We start from the raw sequence: 19,015 nt of genomic DNA on the forward strand, positions 1-19,015 counted from the left end.
TCGAGTTAATGGATAATTTTTGTAAAACTCATTTTTTTCCTTGTATATTGCAAATTTTTAATATTAATTAAAGCGAATGAAGTGAACGTCCCTTCCTTTCGCAACCGAATGAACCTTATGGATTTGCCGGGCAGCATGTTACAAACGCTCATTCGGGCAACTTCTTGCCATGATAAAAACATAAGCTGGATGGCATGGCAAGGCATCAGGTATGCAAATGGAATAAAATACACACACTTTTCTGTTTGTTTTTAATTTCCTTTTATTTTACGGCATTTTTTGTATTATTTAAAATGTTTAAGAAACGAAACGAAATGTGCGTTACAAAAGAGCGATGAAGTAATTCGGAATATGTGTGACCGTTGTTATGTTTGTGCAAATTTTTTTTTTTCGTTATGATATTCAGAAGAAATACAATATATGTGAAATATTCGAATTAGAGTTGCTATGCGCGCTGTCTATGAGGCTGTGAGGGAGATGATGCGCTTGCAAGTCATTTGAATATAAAGCTTTGCAATACGCGACTAAATTAAAGGAATTTCATACATTTTGCAGTCCCTGCTGTTTCGTTATTGTTTAAAAGAAAAGAAATAATAAAAAAAAGTAGCTGATTAAGCAACACGATACGTGAATAATATTTATAAGTAAAAAAAGGAGAAAAACGCAAGTGGAATCTCGGTTACATCTCTTAAAAAATGAGAATATGAAAAGTTGGCATGAGAAAAAAGATTTGAGTGTATTTTTAATGTAAATAAATTAGAAAATTATTTTTTTTATTTTTAAGAAAATTTTATTTATTTTTTTTTAAATAATTTTTTAAAAAATTAAAATTGAATTATTTATTTAAATATATATTTTTTTTTGAGTAAAAATTATTTTTAAATTTTTTATACTCAAGAATTTTTTTTTATTTTTTGTTTAAATTTTAATTTAATTATTAATTAATTATTTAATTATTATTCTAGTAAAAATTAGTTTTTTTTAAATTATTATTGTTTATTTAATTTTAATATTTTTTTTTAAATTTTATTGAAATTAAAAAGATTTCTCACTATGAAAATTTTAAAATACAACTAAGTAATTTTTTTTTATTTTGATTTTCTTTTCCTATTTATTTTTTATTTTTAATTTATCATATTTGTAGTTATGCAAAAATGTAGAAAAAAAAATTTAAAAAGGAGAAAATCAATTCTTAAATTTGCATTTATATTTGTAAAAAAAGTTTTTTAAGTTTTTTTTATATAAATTATATTAAATATTTTTTTTCCCTACATTTTAGACAAAAAAAGTTCTAGAAACTTTAAAAAAATAATTTTCAAAATGCAAATTTTTCTTTAACTTTTTTCCTGATTTTTTTTTTTAATTATTATGAATTTAATTTAATTTATTTATTTTATTTTATTTATTATTTTGAAATTGAACTCCAGAGTAAATACCTACCAAAAATTGAAAAACAAAGATTTAAATAATTCAATAGTTTAAGATTTTAATATTTTTTTTTTGTTTTTAAAATATTTCTAAACCCTTTAAATATTTTTAAAATTTTTTATAACTTATTTAATTTTTATAATTAATTTTTTATAATATAAAATTTAATTTTTTTTAAATTTTAATAAAAATTTTTAAATTTTTTAATAAATTTTATTTAATTTATTTTTATTTATAAAATTATAAAAAAATCTAAAAAATTTAAATTAATCATAAAAAGAATTTTTAAACTTTGTATCCGAGATTTTTCTGACAGACATCCATAAAAGCGCATTTTTATTTAAATTTTCAAAATGTCCTTAAAATATGAGAATAAAAGCCTGATGTTGCAGCAACAGTAGCCGCAGCACGTATCCAAGCGAAAAACAGTAATAATAACAATGATTAACAAAAAATTAGTACTCGGGGAATTTTTCATAATTGCTTAGAATAATGCAAATACAATCAGATTATCATCAGTGGCGAGAATTTCTTGGGAAATTTGACAACAATGTTTGCTCATATTTTTTTTCTCTCTCTCTGCTTTAATATCCGAAATCTTTTAATGCTTTCAATAAAACACTTATTAAAGCCGTTCGTGGATTAATGCACGGACATTGTTCCACATAAAGTATTTGCAGAAAGTGTTGTCGTGGATCTACACTGCCTTGGGTCGTGCTTGTTGTGCTAGACGTAGAAGGCGATGGATTGCCCGGAGGACAAATTGTCGGAAAGGGCGGACACGTGCTCGTGCTTGGAGGAACAGTTTGTGGCGGAATGGGAGCAAAAGTGAACTCGTCACTTTTTGTCGAAGTTGTTTCCATTGTTGTTGTTGTTGTTATTGGCGCAAATGTCATCGAAGAAGGCATTGTCCTCGGTTCGTCAGTAAAAATTGTAGTTGTTGTCGTAATTGGCGGCGGCTCTGTTACTGTCGTCATTTCCATCGTTGTCGTCGTCGTTACCTGTAAGGAAGTCGTTGAAGTAGTAATCGGTATCTCAGTTGTCGTAGTCGTTACAGGTGCATTCGATGACGTACCCTCCGTCGTAGTTGTTGTCACTTCTTCCGTACTCGTCACCATTGAAGTGGTTGTAATTTCGCCACTTGTTGTCGTCGTCGTCGTCATCATCATCGTCGAAGTCGTCGTCGTCACTTCTGCCATCGGTGTTGTGGTGGTAATTGGACCGAAAGTGTTAGAGGTTTCTGTCATTGCTTCAGTTGTTGTTGTTGTTGTCATTGGGGTTGTTGTTGTCGTAACACTCGACGCCGGAGTAGATGTTGTCTTTGTCGTTTTCTTCGTGGGGAACGTGGCATTCGGCTTCAACGTGATGATCGGAAATTGCGTCGTCTTGTGATGATGCTTTAATTTGAAAACCTTAAGCAACCAGAAAGAATTTGCGGTTTCTAACAAAACAAATAGCATCAGAATTCGATAAAAATGCATTTTCTGTATGAACGTTCGACCGTAACTGATCCAAATCGCAACCAGAACATGGAGAGAGAAAATGTTGCAAAAATTTTGCAAGAGACACGCAATTAAAAATCGCATTAGATAAAAATCTGCAAATGACAACGTCAACAAGTATTGCACCGTAAAATAAATATTTATAATAATTATCAATGTCACAACAGTCACTAACTGATAAACTGTTTGAGATTAATTATTGTAATATGTGTCATCCTCATTTATCGGTTCGAAATTGTTTGTAGCTGGAGTTGCAGTTGGAAGTTTTGGAGTTGCGCGGATATTTTCATCTTGCTGAATTTCTTCTTCTTCTTCAGAGTCGTATTCGTCATATGTCACAGAAGGATTTTCATTGTAATAGTAATGATCATCTCTGGTATTACTTTTCAATTTCTGTGGAACTGGAATATGTGCTTTTGAAGAAAATCGATCATTTTTGAAATTTGTAGTTTCTTCTTCAGAATTTAGTTCAGATGATTCATAATCCAGACCTTGATATTCGTCGTAAGGTAAGTTATCATCAGATTCTGATTCTTGATCATCCTCATAGTTTGATTCTTCTATATTAGAGTCCATATTATGTGATCCCTCTTGATCTTTATAGCTTTCATCTTCACTTTCTTCTAAGGGAAACTCATCAGATGAGCTTTCATTGTTTCTTTCAACGTTCATTGATCTTTTAGTGCCACTTTCTTGGTTACTCTCATCATAGGTCTCCTCAGAGATTGAATTTTCTTCCTCTAAGGATTCATTTTGTTCATCAGAATAATTTGTAGAAATATTTTCGGTCACTTCAGATGATTTTTCATGACTGCGTTCAACACTTGGTGATCCATCAGCGTAACTCTCATCATAGATCTCTTCACTAGCTGAATTTTCATGCTCTACTGGTCCATTTTGTTCATCAGAATAATTACTAGAGCCATCTTCTCTATTGGATGAATCATTTTGGTCAATCAAATCCGTGTCACTTCCTTCTCGAATATCATCATAATAATAAACCTGATCATTTTGTTTTTTAATAATACATCGATATTCACACTCATCGAATGTCCCAAATCTATTGAAGCCTGGACATGTATCGTCATATACTTGAATGCACTTCTTCGCTACAAATTTCCACTGAAACCGCTTTCCACACGTGGATAATTTTCGAGATTGTTCTTTACATGGAAAAGCGTGAGGATCAAAAATTGCATTTCCAACAACGCTTGCTATTACAAGAAGTGAACATGTGAATAATGTAACAGTCATTGTCAACTAAGAAACGCTTACTGAACAATTTTGAAGGTAGAGCAAGAGTTATATACAATCTCCATGGAAGAAAAATACTAGAGAGACATGATTTGGTAATTAATCAATGACATAAATTTGTCTTCGTTTCTCAATTAAAATCAAAACAGATTTACAAAAAGCTTCTGCTTAATGCTTCTTTGCATTGTCTGCTCTTACAATGTATCTGTGACGACCGGATGACAAATTCCAGTTGCACACATGAACGCATTCCTCTTTTGATTGGAATCGATTGCGTCCAAGGCAAACATTGTCTTTCGCTTCAACGCATTGATTGGTGTCCTTGTTGAATTTGTATGTGGGTGACTTTGTTGTTCGACCACTTCCCTTTTGGACACCGAGTTGAGTGGGCTCTCGACAACGATTGTCTTTGACGTCATCGGGAGCATCACCACGACTTACTACACGAATAGGCTCGGACATTTCTTCCTCAGTTATGGGATTGTTGCACTAAAAATGTGTAAGTAAACTTTTTTAATTTTATTAAAATTTCAATTTTTTGACTTCAATAAGCCAAAAAAATTGAAATTTTATACCCTTTGGGCGAAAAAGGGACAAGATTAACACCTCATTGGATAAATCTGGTCCCTTTTACGCCCATAAGGTAAAAATTTTATTAGAAAACCATACTTACTCCATCCACGTTCCTTTTATCGAACATCTTACGATAATCGTAACATTTGTAAACGCATTCATCTAACGTCGTAAAACCTCCACGGCCTAGACAAAGTCCTCCACGAGTTGTTGCGCTTACTTCTTGACAAATATTTTTCTGTTGAATATAGGCGAATCCAGGTTCCTTCTTACATTTTGATCTTTGTTTCAGATTAGGCGATGTACAATACCGAGGAAGACCTATATTTAAAAAAAATCACATGTAAGTCTTTAAAAAAATGTTTAACACTAATTTTTAATACTTGGATTTCTTTTTGCAGCCACATCTCCAGTACTAAGCAGGACTATAGCAGTAGTTAACAAGAAAATCGTTGCAAAATACATTTTATTGCTCTTACCTGACGTGGAATTGCAGTTACTTTTATATGGAATGGTTTTAGTAAAAATCGCGACAAAACATCAGTCAGCTGTGAGAACTTAATTTTTCTTCAATCCAAGACATTTATCACTTCATGGTAAGTTAATTAACTGCAAAACAAAGGTTAATTACTTCACGAGTCCTCAAAAAAGGCCATTTTCCATGGTCCATTGATTAGGTAGTCCACAAGTGAAAATCTATCGCAACCTTTCTCTCACTATGCCATCGCACAATGTATCCATTATACCGAAAATGCAACAATGTGAATAATTCACTGAAGCGAGATGTAAATACAATTTCATTCCAGTCGTTGTTGTTGTTACAAGTAAACGATAACCATGTTCAATTGAATTCATAAAAAAAAACAATAATAATAATATTGTTTAAGAGCGAGCAGCGAGAGTGCAGTGTGGAGAATAAACATACATAAAAAAATAGATATATTTATATAAAATGTAGAAAGGTAAACATTTCGTGACCCATAAATTAAAGAATCAAATTACTGGGTACTGAATGGGCACAAACGGGCAATTGGACAATTATTTTAACAATACACATTGCGGTATAGAGTCGTGTATGAGTCACATACACAGAAACCAAACACAAAAAAAAAATACTAGATAATCTCTGTTTTTAGTTGAAATTCAATTGTTTTCGCTACAAATATATATTTTGCTTATCGGCAAAATGCGATGCTCGCTTATGTTATTTTTGCTGTGGTTGTTGTGCTGTTGTTCCATGTCAATAATAAAATATTTCATGCAGGTCATGAATAATTGTAACGTGTGTGCGCTTCAGATTTATTCGTCTTGATAAAGTCATCTTCATTTTTCAATTGAAACTTTTTTATTATTATTACATGTTTTGTTTACTTTCTTCGGTATTTTTTTCTCTTTCTCATCATCATCCTCCTCCTCTTTTCCCATCCTCCGTCGCTTCATCATCGAGTTGTCGCATCAGCAAACACTGCATCTCATTCTGCGAAATTGGTGAAAAATTATGTTTCGCAAAGAGGAAAGTTATGGAGAGGCACGTGCGAGATTGATTTTTTTTTTTCAAAACTTTAGGTAAGATTTTACAAATTCTTTATTTTTAATTTTGAAACAGGCCGGAAAAATCTTTTGACTGAAACTTAAGCTTCAAAAACTGAATTAAGTTTTAACTTAAGTTTTAGTCAAAAAAACATTTCGGCTTACTAGACTTTTGAATATATAGATTTTTAACCAAATTTCGGTAGAAAAACTATTTTTTTAATTTTTCAAGAATTTTGTAAATTAAGACAGTTAATTCGACTTAAGTCAAGTTTTTGCGATTTTTGCTCAAGCTTAAGTCATAATTCAAAAGCTTTGACTTAGAAAGTTTTGTAACCTTATTTTTAAGTTTTTTCTTTATTTTTTAGATTTTAACTAATAAATTAAAAATATTTCTAGATCATCATTCAACGAAGTTTCTGTGAAGTTGGACAATTAAAAAACATGTAAGTATGACTTTCAAAAAATTTTTTCCTGAACTCTCAAAGAACAGATTTAAATCTAAACGTTAAGTCATCTTTGTAGAGTTCAGGTCAGTAGATTTGATGCTACTTTCACGTGCTATATGATTTTTAAAGTTTTCTTCGACTTCTTATATTTCCGATGCCGCAAAACGTGATTTTTCCACAATTTCTGGCATTGCACTGTCATAAATTATATTTTGGCGAACAACTTTTATTATTATTATTATTATTTGGAATGTTTATTTTTTTGTCCGTATTTTAATGAAGATTTCATGAAAAATGAAAGAAAAGAAAATTGTTTCGTTATAAATTTACGAAAAAACACACACAGAAATAAAGGCAAAAATATGTATTTTTATTCGGAATCAATTGCATGTTTGTTTGTTTTTTTTTTGTTCTTCGTAAAGTTATGCGCGGTGTCTGTTCGTGGTCAAAAGGTTACGTTCGATATATACAAAAAGAGATACTTTTACCTCAAAAAATATGAAAAAGTTTTCGCTGCATGTGGGAGGTCTGCGTTGCGATGTACTCTCAACCGCTTGAATGACACCACATTTCAACTCAATGTCGGACAAAACAAACAAACTGCCTTGGTATGCGTTCGGCAAGGAAAAGCAACAGAACAGAAGACGAAAATCAATAATTTCGAGTCTCAAACACGAGTTAATTGCTAATCATTTGTTGTGGATGCTGACACTCGAATGTAGTTAACGCACGTAAAAATCTATAAATAAAATGTCCATTTATATCCATAAAAACATATAAAAATAATGAAAATAAATTCAAATAAGCACCCAGCTACATATGGACAACAACATACATATCAAATGAAGCAATAATAATGAATGCAAAAACAGGCGAAAGAGCAAAGAGATATCGTTCTACGTGGATACTGTGTAGGAAAAAAAGCAAAAAAAAAAAAAAATTCGAGCACCCAGGTAGTACTTAAACATATTTATATAAATTTTATAGTTGTCAGATGAAAGATTTATTTGCTCATTATTTTATTTAATACACAATCACTTTTGTAAGTCTACGTGAGTCGTTTATAGAATATGTTCTTGCACTTTGCTTGCATTTTATTCTTCTTTTTTTTTTAATTTCTCAATTTATTTATGACTATTGCGAATGTATTTGTAAAAAGGTACAGATATGGAAATAAAAGCCTCACTAACTTAGATACCGGACTACAACAAGCATCGCGACGGAACGAACGTGGACGACGACGACGACCAAGAACGAGATTCTAAATTATTATTTATATTTGCAAGAAATAATTTTGTGTATGAATAATAATAATTTACCATCTCGCTCTGTGGTTTTTGCTCGAGACTTTGTTAATCACTATTTTATTCTGCAAAACGAATAATAAACAAGATAAAATAGTTTTTTATAGTTTATGATCAGGCTTGAGCGTATTTCGTTCTATTTTAATTTTGTATATACTTGATGGAACTCTACGAGTTGAAAAGTGTCCAGCCTAATCCTTTAAGGGGTGAATTTAACCTCTTCTGTAGTTGGTCATCAAAACAGCTAAAAAAAAATTGCTTCAGTGGTTATTTTAATCCCTGTGGAGGTGAAATTAATCCCTAGACTTTAAATAATATTCTAAAGGATTAATTTAACCACTTGAAGGGATTAATTGTTTTAAGGCTGTTGATGATCAACTCCAAAAGAGGTTAAATTAGTTCCTGATGTAATTAGATTAATCCTTTTTACAAAATAAGGGATTAATTTAATCATTAAAAGGGTTAATTTAAACACTTTCAAATCCATAGAAAACTATTTTTTTTTAAAAAGATCAGTTTTAAAAACTTAAGACGACAGACATCCGAGCCAATATTACAAGTTTTTGTTTTCAAAATGCTTACAAAACATGTTAACTGCTTACAGCATCATTTTTCATCAAAAACAGAGCACGTTCAGTCATTACCTTGCTAATCAGCAGTTTTTTTCAAACTTATCTTAAAACAAAAAAGCTTCATTTAGTACCGCTTTAAACATCTCAAGAATCAGTCAATTGTTTCAAAATGTTCCATAAATTATTCATAATCTTGTATTTGTCGCTGTTAAACCAAAGTGTCCTTGGAAAAACCTTCAAGTGCACGGAAAAGGAAGAAGGAATTTGTCTCTTCAGTCATGTCTTCTTAGGAGGACCTGACAACACCTTTTACGCCAACACAGATCCCGAAGTTGTTGAAACTATAATTTTCCAGGAGAGTGACTTGCAAATTTTACCAAACTCGATTTTCAAAGCGTTTCCATATGTGGAGACTTTTGTCGCTATCAATGCTTCAATTAACGCTTTTAACTATCACGCGTTTGAGCATGCGACTGAAATGAAGACCTTGAATGTGAGTCACAACGAGATTCAATCTTTGGTGAAAAGTAGCTTTGATGGGGCACGAAAGCTGGAGGTGATTAATATCAGTAACAATGAAATTCGTTCGATAGATCAGGATACTTTTGCGAGTCTGAAGTTCCTGAAATGTTTGGATTTATCCTCGAATCTACTACAATCTCTTCCTAAGAAAGTTTTTTGTCACAATTCGCATTTGATGCATCTTGAGTTGGGTCATAATCGATTCCATAGCATTGAACCTAGCATCTTCTTTGACAACCCGAATTTGCATTATCTCTTTCTGGAAGGAAATCGCATCAAAGACTTGTCTCTGATATTTTCCGTTAATTCTTTGTATCAAATTGAAACTCAAGCAAATGGGATGAAACATTTAGCTCTATCTGCAATGGAATTTTCCTATCCAATGCTCAAGCTGAATATCATAGCTTCCAATAACGAACTTGAAGGAGTTGCTATAAACAATTTCCACGTCCAAGAAGTATCTTTATTCAACAATTCCGTGAAAAATATCAACTTTTTGTGTGATGATGCCTTTTTAACTTTGGAACGTCTTGACTTGGAACAAAATGAGGTGAAATACATCAACTACGACTGTCTCAATCGGATGACTGGGCTAACTGAATTGAATCTCAGTGAGAATCAAATTACGGATTTTGAGCCAAAACGTTTGAACTTGCTGAGAAATTTGCAGATTTTCTACACTTTTGGTAACAAGTTGCCGCAAATGAAGGCGAAAGAAGTTGTAAATGCCTTTCCAGACATCAAGGTCATCGATATCAGTAGCGAAAAACTTCATAACAAGCCAATTATTGTCCATACCGAGTACCGTAACGAGCCGTTGATGAAAAAGACAGCAGCAGCAATGAACGTGGCTTCGACGAAAGCAGCAACAAAAATACTTGTTAGTATTTTTATTTTGCTGAAGATGTTTTATTAACAATATTTTCGTATATAAATATTTTTTTAGATGAAGGTTAATTTGCATGACACAGCAATAAAAAACTAATAATTTTAATGCATGTTACATTTTTTTTCGCTTGATATTTATTTATTTAAACATTCTTTTGATTTAAAAAATATTATAATATCGCTTCATAAATCAAGCGAGATGGTGCGCTCATTTTTTTTTTATCTTTCGCGCAGTTATTGTGTTTTCATGATAAACTTTTTTTTCTTAATTTTTTTTTTTTTTAAGATGATAGAACCCAATTTTGTCGTCTTTCAATTTTGTGTCTTGTACATTTTTTTCTCCGTCTTGCGGAATAAACAACGAGGACATAATTTATATAAAGTGGCACAAGTTAGTTGTTTCTTTTTTTGCACAACTAAAAAGCGAAACATTATAAATTTTAATTTACGCAACTAAATCCTTTGAGTTATTTAAATGGCATGCAACTTGTTCGCTTGATGAGGAATGAGGAGCAATAAAACATCGAGACTTCATAAAATCACTTTATTATTTAACATTACATTAAATATTTTTGAGGTCAAATAACAATGACAAATATCTCATTTAAAATTCATGTACACGAAAAAAAAACATTTTTATTATGCCATTTTGCAACGCTAGATGCAAAAATATGCATTTACATAATAATAGTGGTAATCGGTGCCTCGTAAGTCAAATGAATGCACCGATCCCGATAAATAAAGTTATTATATATATTTACTATTTTTTTTTTCTACTAGCATGTATGTAAATTTAATAATAATAGAAGTTCTATATGTCGCGTCGTCGTTTGTGATCGTCGTCGTCGACGTCGATGTTGTCGTTCGTTCGTTTGGAGCTAGTTGTTGTTGTTGTTACTCTTGTCGTAAAATCACATAATTTATAAAAAGCAACAAAAATTTAATGAAATTTTCTAGTTGGTTAAATGGACATGAGCGTATTTTGGCTTTTTTGAACATAAAAAAAATAATTAGAATTTTTCACATAAAGTTTAAATTATTTTTTTTAAATAAAATTTATAATTTTTATTTATTATTTTTTTATTAAAATTTAGAAGTTTTCAATAATTTTTATTGAAATAAAAAATTAAATAATTTTTTAATGATTTTTAAATAATAAATTCTTTAATTAATTTATAAATTTTTTTATAAATAACATTAATAAAACAAGTTGACTAATACTATTATGTAGATAAGCCTATAAGAATTATAAAATATGTCCTCTGTTCGAAATTTTAACTACCTAATTCGTATTTTTATTCTAAAATAAAATTTAATTTATTTTTTCAATAGAAAATGGAGAATTTTTTAGGAGAAAAATTTCAACTTCTCGTAAAAAAATAGAAAAAAATAATTTTTCTTCTATAATTAGGCCGTTCCAAATTTTTTCCGATGTTTTTGCATCAAAAGATTTTTTTCAAAATGGGGAAGGGGCAAAATAAAAAGAAAGTTTTGAAATACTTTTTCATACAAAATGACAAAATTTAAACAATTTTTGGTCATTTATGAATAATTTAGTTACTTTTAAGTACCTACATAAAGATTTGATAATTTAAAATTTTTCTCAGAGTATTTCAAGTTAAAAATTTAAACAAAAAAATTTCATAAAATAACTATCAAAAAAAATTGAAAAATAATATTTGTTTACTATTTTTAGACAGGAAAAATCATGTTGAATTTTGTCTCTGAATACAAAAATTATTGAAAATATTTAATTTTTTTTTTTTTTTAAATTTCTTGAAAAAATCTAAAAGTCGAAAAACGGTCGATTTAAAGGATATTTTTAACTTTTTTGTATTTGGATTGGATTTTCGGCTTTTAAAATGGGGCATGGGACAAAAACATAGAAAATATTTGGAGCGGCCTTAGGATTTTTTTTAGAAATATTTTATTTTTAATGCTTTTTTTTGTTTTCATAGTTCAACTTTCAGTCATTTTTTTTTTCAAATTTAACATTTTTTCTTCAAAAATTTTAAAAATAGAACATTTTACTGATTTCAACCTTATTTTATATTATATTTTTATATTTTTATTTATTTTATATTTTTTTTATAATTTTTGTCCAAAATTGGCCAAAATTTTACAAAAAATTTAGAAAAAAAAATTAAAGAAAATTAAAATTCAATATCCTTAAATAAATCTCTTAAATATTTACAAAATTTCAATTGAACTAAAAACGGACAGACAAAATACTTTTCAACGTCCCTAACGAAACTCCCATAACTCATTTAGAAAAATGCATGTGCACTTTTATAATAAATAATTTTATAGGAAAAACGTTAGGTTGCTCGAATGTGCAGTTGTAAAAAAAGTGAATGTTTTACATAATTGAACATTTTTTTCCTATTGACTTTTTTTTGTTGCTGTTGTACTCTGTGCAACCAACAACACGAATAATAATTCATAATATGGGTAATAATGATATTGTTTGAACTTAATAGTCGTGTTTGAGAGTTTTTTTTTTCGTATGCGCAAAACCCCTTAGGGTGGATAGAAAGCCAATAAAATTGATAATCATAAATTTGCATTACTCGGCACCCTATTCCGTGCATTCAGTCAGCAGTATCAATATCGCAAATAATATTAATAATAAAAATACAAAAAATGCACACTATCATCTTTTTTTGTCACATATTGGGCGCATACCGAGTTTTTTTTTAGTCAATAATTTTGTTTTGATTTCATGTCTCGTTGCTGGTTGCTGTGCGCTTTGCCACAAAAGCTGTTATTATGAAATTTAACAACATGTTTAATAATAAAGTATTAAAAAAATGCATGCATGTTCGATAACTAACCATACATACTCTTCGAACAACACCCACTAAAATGATAGTTTTATGATGTTGCTGCAACAACGTGATGGGAAAAACTTTTAAAACTATTTTTTTTCGAATTACGTAATATTTAATGGATTTTTCCGAATCAAGTCGGGATTTATTCGGCAAAAAAGGCAACTTTGTCAATTTTTTTTTCATTTTTGGCGAATTCCGATTGCAATTTCGATTGTTTGTAGAGTGCTTCTGTGATGTCATTATTAAATTTATGTGTTCCATTTTGCTTATCTTTTAATTGCTGTCGGTTTTGTATATTATTTTTATTGCAAACACAACAAACCGTTTCAGGTACACATTCATTTTTTTTTGTTTGTCGAAAAAAAAGTTTCATTTATTTATGTATTTAATTTGTCCGAATAACTTTTTGGAATCTTCTTCGTTATTTTTTTTTTATTTTTGCGATGATGCCATAACGCAAAAAAAAAAACAAAATAAAAATCGAAGAGGAGTCTACACGTAAATAATAAATATCAAATTGCAATAAATTAACGAGATATTGTCTTCTTCTCAAAACGCTCAATTATTAACAATTTATTAAAATATCAAAATATTGTCGTTTCTCTGTGTTTATCCGCATTTGCTACTCATTTCATAACATGTACCTAATGTTATGAGAGAGTACGAGTCGTTACTTGTTTTATGTTCACAAATCCTTTCATCTGACAGGCACGTATTATTATATAGTAGATTGGAGGTTGTTAATACCTACCACACAATGCAAAAAAAAGCAGCAACATCAAAAGAGATAGAAATAGTTTTTTTTTCGTGGGAGAGAATGAGAAATTACTGTATCGCATTTTTGAATTGTTTTAATAACCTATTTAAGAATTCTTTACTAATTTCTATTGTTTTCAATAAATTTGATTTTTTTAAGATATTTCAAAATCTTGAAAAAAAGTTTTAAAATTTGGTCTCCTTTCAAAAAAAAAAAAAAGAATTTTTTTTAATATTTAGATATAATTTTAGAAAAAGTTTTTAACAAAAAAATGTAGTTGAAAATTTACTTTTTTTTAAATTTAAAAAAAGTTTAAAAAATAAAATAATTTTAGAAAATTTATAAAATTAACTCTGAATTATAATTTTTAATTTTAGTTAATTAATTCTATATCTATACTTTTTTTTCAATTCAATTTCTGAAAGATTTTTTTTATTTATTATTTATTAATATTTTTTGCAATATTTAATTTTAGTTTAAATTTTTTCATTAAATTTATATTTTTTTTCTTGATTTTTAATTAATTTTGAGGTCCAATTTCATTGAAAATACTCAACTTTAGACTTAATAAAAAGTAAATCTGAAACTTAAAGAAAACAAGAAATTTAAACATTTAAGCCTAATTTAGGAAGTTAGTCTAAAACTCTAAAGTTAACTATTTTTATAGAAATTCGAATTAATTAAAATTAATGTTATGAAAAAAATAAAATTATTTAAAAATAAAAATAAAATTTTAAAAAATCTAAAAATAATTTAAATAAATAAAGAAAATCTTTCAGAAATTGAATTAAAAAAATTAAAAAACAAAATTAATTAATTAAAATTAAAAATTTATTAACTTTTATTAAAATTTTTTTAGCACTGATTTTTTAAAATTTAAAATGATTAATTTAAATAATTAATAAAATAAATGAATTAATAAAAAAATAAAAACAATTTAAAGTACCTTGAATTAGCAAAGCAAATTCGAATTGTAGTATATGTTTGTTACATAACCCGTTTGTGTACCGAGTCATTGTTTAGTTTAAGAGAAATTATTGCCAATTCTTGTACTAAAAATTACAAAAAAGACTTTTTCTAAATTTTGCGTTTTCGATGTACAGGCGACATTTAAAGATGTTAGCGAAAAAAATTGATTAAAAAAAAATTAAGTTAAAATGCTCTCATTATGAGGGCTCACATACCGATTTTTCAAAATTAAGCTAGATCACGGTTCTCCGTCTCAAAATGAAGGTTTTAATGTTAGAAACAACTTTTGTTTTGGACTTTTTCTAAATTTTGCGTTTTCGATGTACAGGAGCCATTTAAAGATGTTAGCGAAAAAAATTGATTAAAAAAAATTTAAGTCAAAATCCTCTTATTATGAGGGCTCACATACCGATTTTTCAAAATTAAGCTAGATCACGGTTCTCCGTCTCAAAATGAAGGTTTTGATGTTAGAAATATCTTTTGTTTTGGACGTTTTCTAAATTTTGCGTTTCCGATGTACAGGCGAAAAAAAAAATTTTGAAATTTTGAAAAAAAAAAATTTTTTTTAAAAAACATTTTTGAAAAAAAAAAATTTTTTGAAAAAAAATCTTGAAAATTTGAAAAAAAAAATTTGAAAAAAAAAATTTTTCAAAAAATTTCTCGGCTATAAAAATAAGGATACTTTTTTGCCCAAAAAATGACGTTTTTTCGTCATTTTTTCCAACTTTGAGGCCTGGGCTCGAGATTTTTTTGTTCAAGCCGGGAAATTTTATGCCTGATTTCGAATTCCATGGAAAGTTTACTCTCGTTTAGCACCTTACCGCCTTTGATTCTGACAATTTTTCGACGTTTTCTCGATAGGGTATCACAAAATGGGCCTTTTTTATGCACCAAAAACAAAGTAGTATATGGAACATATACTACAAAAAAAAACAAAATTAAATCTCTTTAGTTAAAAAAAAATTAAAAATTTTAAATCTTTAAAATTTTTTTAAATTAAATACTTTAAATATTTATAGAATATTATGAAATACAACAGAAAATAGAAAAATTTGGAATCAAATTTCATATTTTGAAGTTTGAACATTTTATAGATTTTTTGAACTTTTAAAGCTTTTTTTAAATACTAAATAATTTTTTAAAACTTTTAAATATTTTATTTTAAACAAAACAAAATTATGACAGACAATTTTTCCATCAATTTTCCTCAAAAATGCACTCAAAAGCTGTAATATCGCTGTAATATACTCGATTCAAAGGTACACTGGATAATATCCAATAAATGGATTTCTTTTACAATTATAAATAAATTACAATATTAAAATAAAAACTCTTGAAGAGAGAAAAAATTATCATTATTATTCATTTATATTGCAGCAGTGCAGCACAGCACAAAAAATGTGTAGTTGATACAGTTGACAGTTTTACGACTTAATAAGTTTTTGTAATATTTATATTGATTGTCTTGGTATCGAAAAGTGATTAGTGTGTGCCTATGCTGCCGCCGCCAACCAGCAAAACTTTGAAATTTGAATAAACTTTTGCTTGCCACGAGGCCAATCAGTCGCTCCTCCACGGTTGTTAATAAATTTATAAATTATCCAAACAGACAAACACAAGCCTACGAGCATTTTATTTATTTTAATTGAAAGATTTGAAACTGCATGCAGCGACATTTGTGCAGCAAAAGTAAAAGTTAGTTACCCGAAGACAAATGTTACATGAATAAATAATTGAATTTGGAGGCAAAGTAATAGATTTTTTTATTTTGTTTGTTTTTTGTTGAATTAAGCGAAATAACAACGTAACTCATGTCGTTTTGTTTTTTTTTTGCATGTACGGGAGATGCAAAAACTATGAGTTATGCAAACGGAACGACATCACGTTCCTCTATCAGACAACTATCAGCAGCGAAACATGAAAGGAAAAAGCGGCGCGGCAACCATTGTGGATTTCGGAGATGCAAAAATCATTAAAAATGCACTTTTTTCGAGGATGCCTAACCCAATCACAAAGTCAGACATGATGTCACGCCTCTAGCAACTCGTAATTTTCACAAGTAGACGCACTTGTAGTCATTCGCACCCATTATTTTCTTTATTTTTTTATCGTACGGACATCGTTGTTGTTTCCAGTCTGGTGCATCTCATCAAAAAAAGTGAATTTTTGCATCAAAAGTCGTCACAATGGATGTCAACAGCGCCATTCAAGCAACTTGAATTGCAATCCAGACTGAAATTATGAAGGGGAAATACTTAAGTAATTACCTTTATCTACGAGTTTTGATTTTTTTTATTTGTATCTTTTGAGGTAACAGCCTTCCTCATTGTTCCTCGTTGAGCTTAAAACATGCATTCACATATCATCCACTTATCCAGATTTTTATCATGAATCTGTTGTGATGTGGAGTCACGTATAGAAATATCAACTTTTGTTCCCTTTCGCTTGCACCGACTCCCACACACGATTTTAACGCTTCTCGAGACTTTAATGCAAACATCAACGCCTTGATGAGTTTATTTACGACAAGTCGACATTTTTATTTATTTATTTTTTTTTTCGTCAAAGAGGAAAATTTTGCATGGCGCGGTAAAAACAAAACAAAAACAGGGGGTTCGATGCACTTTAAGAGTTTTTATTGCACCGCAGATAAAGTGCCCTTGTGTTTTTCCTCCATTTGTGAGAAAGGTTGGTGTCTAGCCATTTTAAAGATGGTGTGAGGTAAATTGAAAGATAATTATTTCAATTTTGTATGAATTTTTACTTATGTTTGAAATTTTAATAAAATAACTAATAATAAAAAAAAGCAAAGCAATGCCTTTTTGGGAAAATTTAAATTTTTGGAACAAAATTTTGAAATGTTTTTTTCGTAATCCATTAAACAACCTTTTTCTTTCGTTTTTGAACCAACAATGACTCAATTTTGTTTTAAATTCATAAAAAATCAAAATTTAGAGAAAAACTTAAGGCAACGCCTTTTATTTAAAAAAAATTATTTTTGAACCAAAGTTTTGAAATTTTCTTTTTTAATAACGTTTTAGACACATTTCATTTTAAGACTTAAAAAATTTTAATTTTAAGCCTTCAAGTTTTTAAAATATCAAAACTTAGAAAAAAAATTAAGGCAACGCCTTTTTAACTTTTACACTTTACAACATTTTTAAAAATTTTGACTTTGAAAAATTATCTAGTTTGAACTCGAGTTTTTTTTAAGTTTCAAAAAAAAAAATTTCAAAATTATTTACTTATGTTTTTTATTCCATTGCAATAAGTCCATTGCAATTGTTTAAAAGTAAAGCAACGCCTTTTTAAATATATTTTTACCTAGAATCAATGTTAACTTCTAACTTTCAAAATATTTTTACCGAATTTAAGCCTATTTCAGAAATAAAAATAACATTACTGTTAAGATTTGACAGATTTTTTCTTCCAAAAATAAAAAAAAAGTTAAAAGGCTTTGCTTTACTTTTTTGTAAATTTATTTATTTTTTTTTTTTTTTTGTTTAAATTTAAATAAAAATTTTAATTAATTGAGTCTTTTGAGAAAACCTACTTCGAATTTTGCATTTCTTTACTTTTTCTGTTAACAAGTCCCAAAATTTTCCATAATGTTAAACAAAAAAAGTCGATTTTCCACCTGAGACAACGCCCTCAATCGCATAAAATGAAACAATTTCAATAAAAGCCAATAAAATAAGGTTCGATTTGATGTCACTTACATACAAACACACACACGACACGACACAACCGAAGCCAAACAAACAAACAGCAATATGAACTCGCAAGGAAAAATAAGTTAATTCACACTATTATTGTCGTTTTCTTGCACGTTGTTCTCATATATTCCAATGGAGTGTTAATGTTGAATGTTTGTATTAAATATATTTGACTTTTTGGTTCATGTTCACGATTTACTCGAAAAAAAAAATTTTTTTTTTGCTTTTCGATCTTTTGCATTCACACATTCATGTGTAAGCTACGTGGCACAGCGAGCAACAAAACGATGTGATGGTGAAAAATGATAAGAATTCAATTAAGATCTTAACTTTTTTGCCTTCTCTTTTGCGCCTTTATTTTCATGCCATGTGTGTTTGTGCCTTTGTACCTTCGTCGTCATCGTCATCGTCGCAAGAGGCAAACAACAAAAAAAAAAGTTAGGCAGGATTCGTGAGTCACACATATGACGATTAAATCACAACCGTTATTGCCGTCTCCTGCCTATTTCTTCTGAGATTTTTTGTTTTCACCGCATTTCAAGAATTTTTCATGAAAATAGCTGGAAAGTTTTTTGAGGGTCTATCCGTTGGATTTTTATTAAAAAACTAAGTTTCATATAATTTTTTTTAAAAAATTCATTAAAATTAAAATAAACATAAGAAAATTAAATTAAAAAAAAATACAAAAATGAAGAAAAAAATCTACAAAATTCAGGAAAA

The 19,015-nt window shown here is 28.9% G+C and overlaps 2 protein-coding genes across 2 annotated transcripts; one reads left to right on the forward strand and one right to left on the reverse strand.

Moving 5' to 3' along the window:
• Positions 1-4,282: 4,282 nt before the first annotated feature.
• On the reverse strand, positions 4,283-5,222 carry LOC134834886 (uncharacterized). Its single transcript, XM_063849689.1, has 3 exons — positions 5,141-5,222; positions 4,858-5,078; positions 4,283-4,673 (listed from the first exon to the last, which is right to left on the reverse strand). The coding sequence occupies exons 1-3, from the start codon at positions 5,220-5,222 to the stop codon at positions 4,353-4,355; spliced, it is 624 nt and encodes a 207-aa protein (XP_063705759.1). The 3' UTR covers positions 4,283-4,352.
• A 3,541-nt stretch (positions 5,223-8,763) lies between these two features.
• LOC134834977 (protein artichoke-like) lies at positions 8,764-10,097 on the forward strand. The gene has a single exon (XM_063849814.1). The coding sequence runs from the start codon at positions 8,782-8,784 to the stop codon at positions 10,048-10,050; it is 1,269 nt and encodes a 422-aa protein (XP_063705884.1). The 5' UTR covers positions 8,764-8,781; the 3' UTR covers positions 10,051-10,097.
• The last annotated feature ends 8,918 nt before the right edge of the window (positions 10,098-19,015 follow it).

The sequence above is a fragment of the Culicoides brevitarsis genome, chromosome 3, assembly GCF_036172545.1.
Source record: "Culicoides brevitarsis isolate CSIRO-B50_1 chromosome 3, AGI_CSIRO_Cbre_v1, whole genome shotgun sequence".
Classification (NCBI taxonomy): domain Eukaryota; kingdom Metazoa; phylum Arthropoda; class Insecta; order Diptera; family Ceratopogonidae; genus Culicoides; species Culicoides brevitarsis.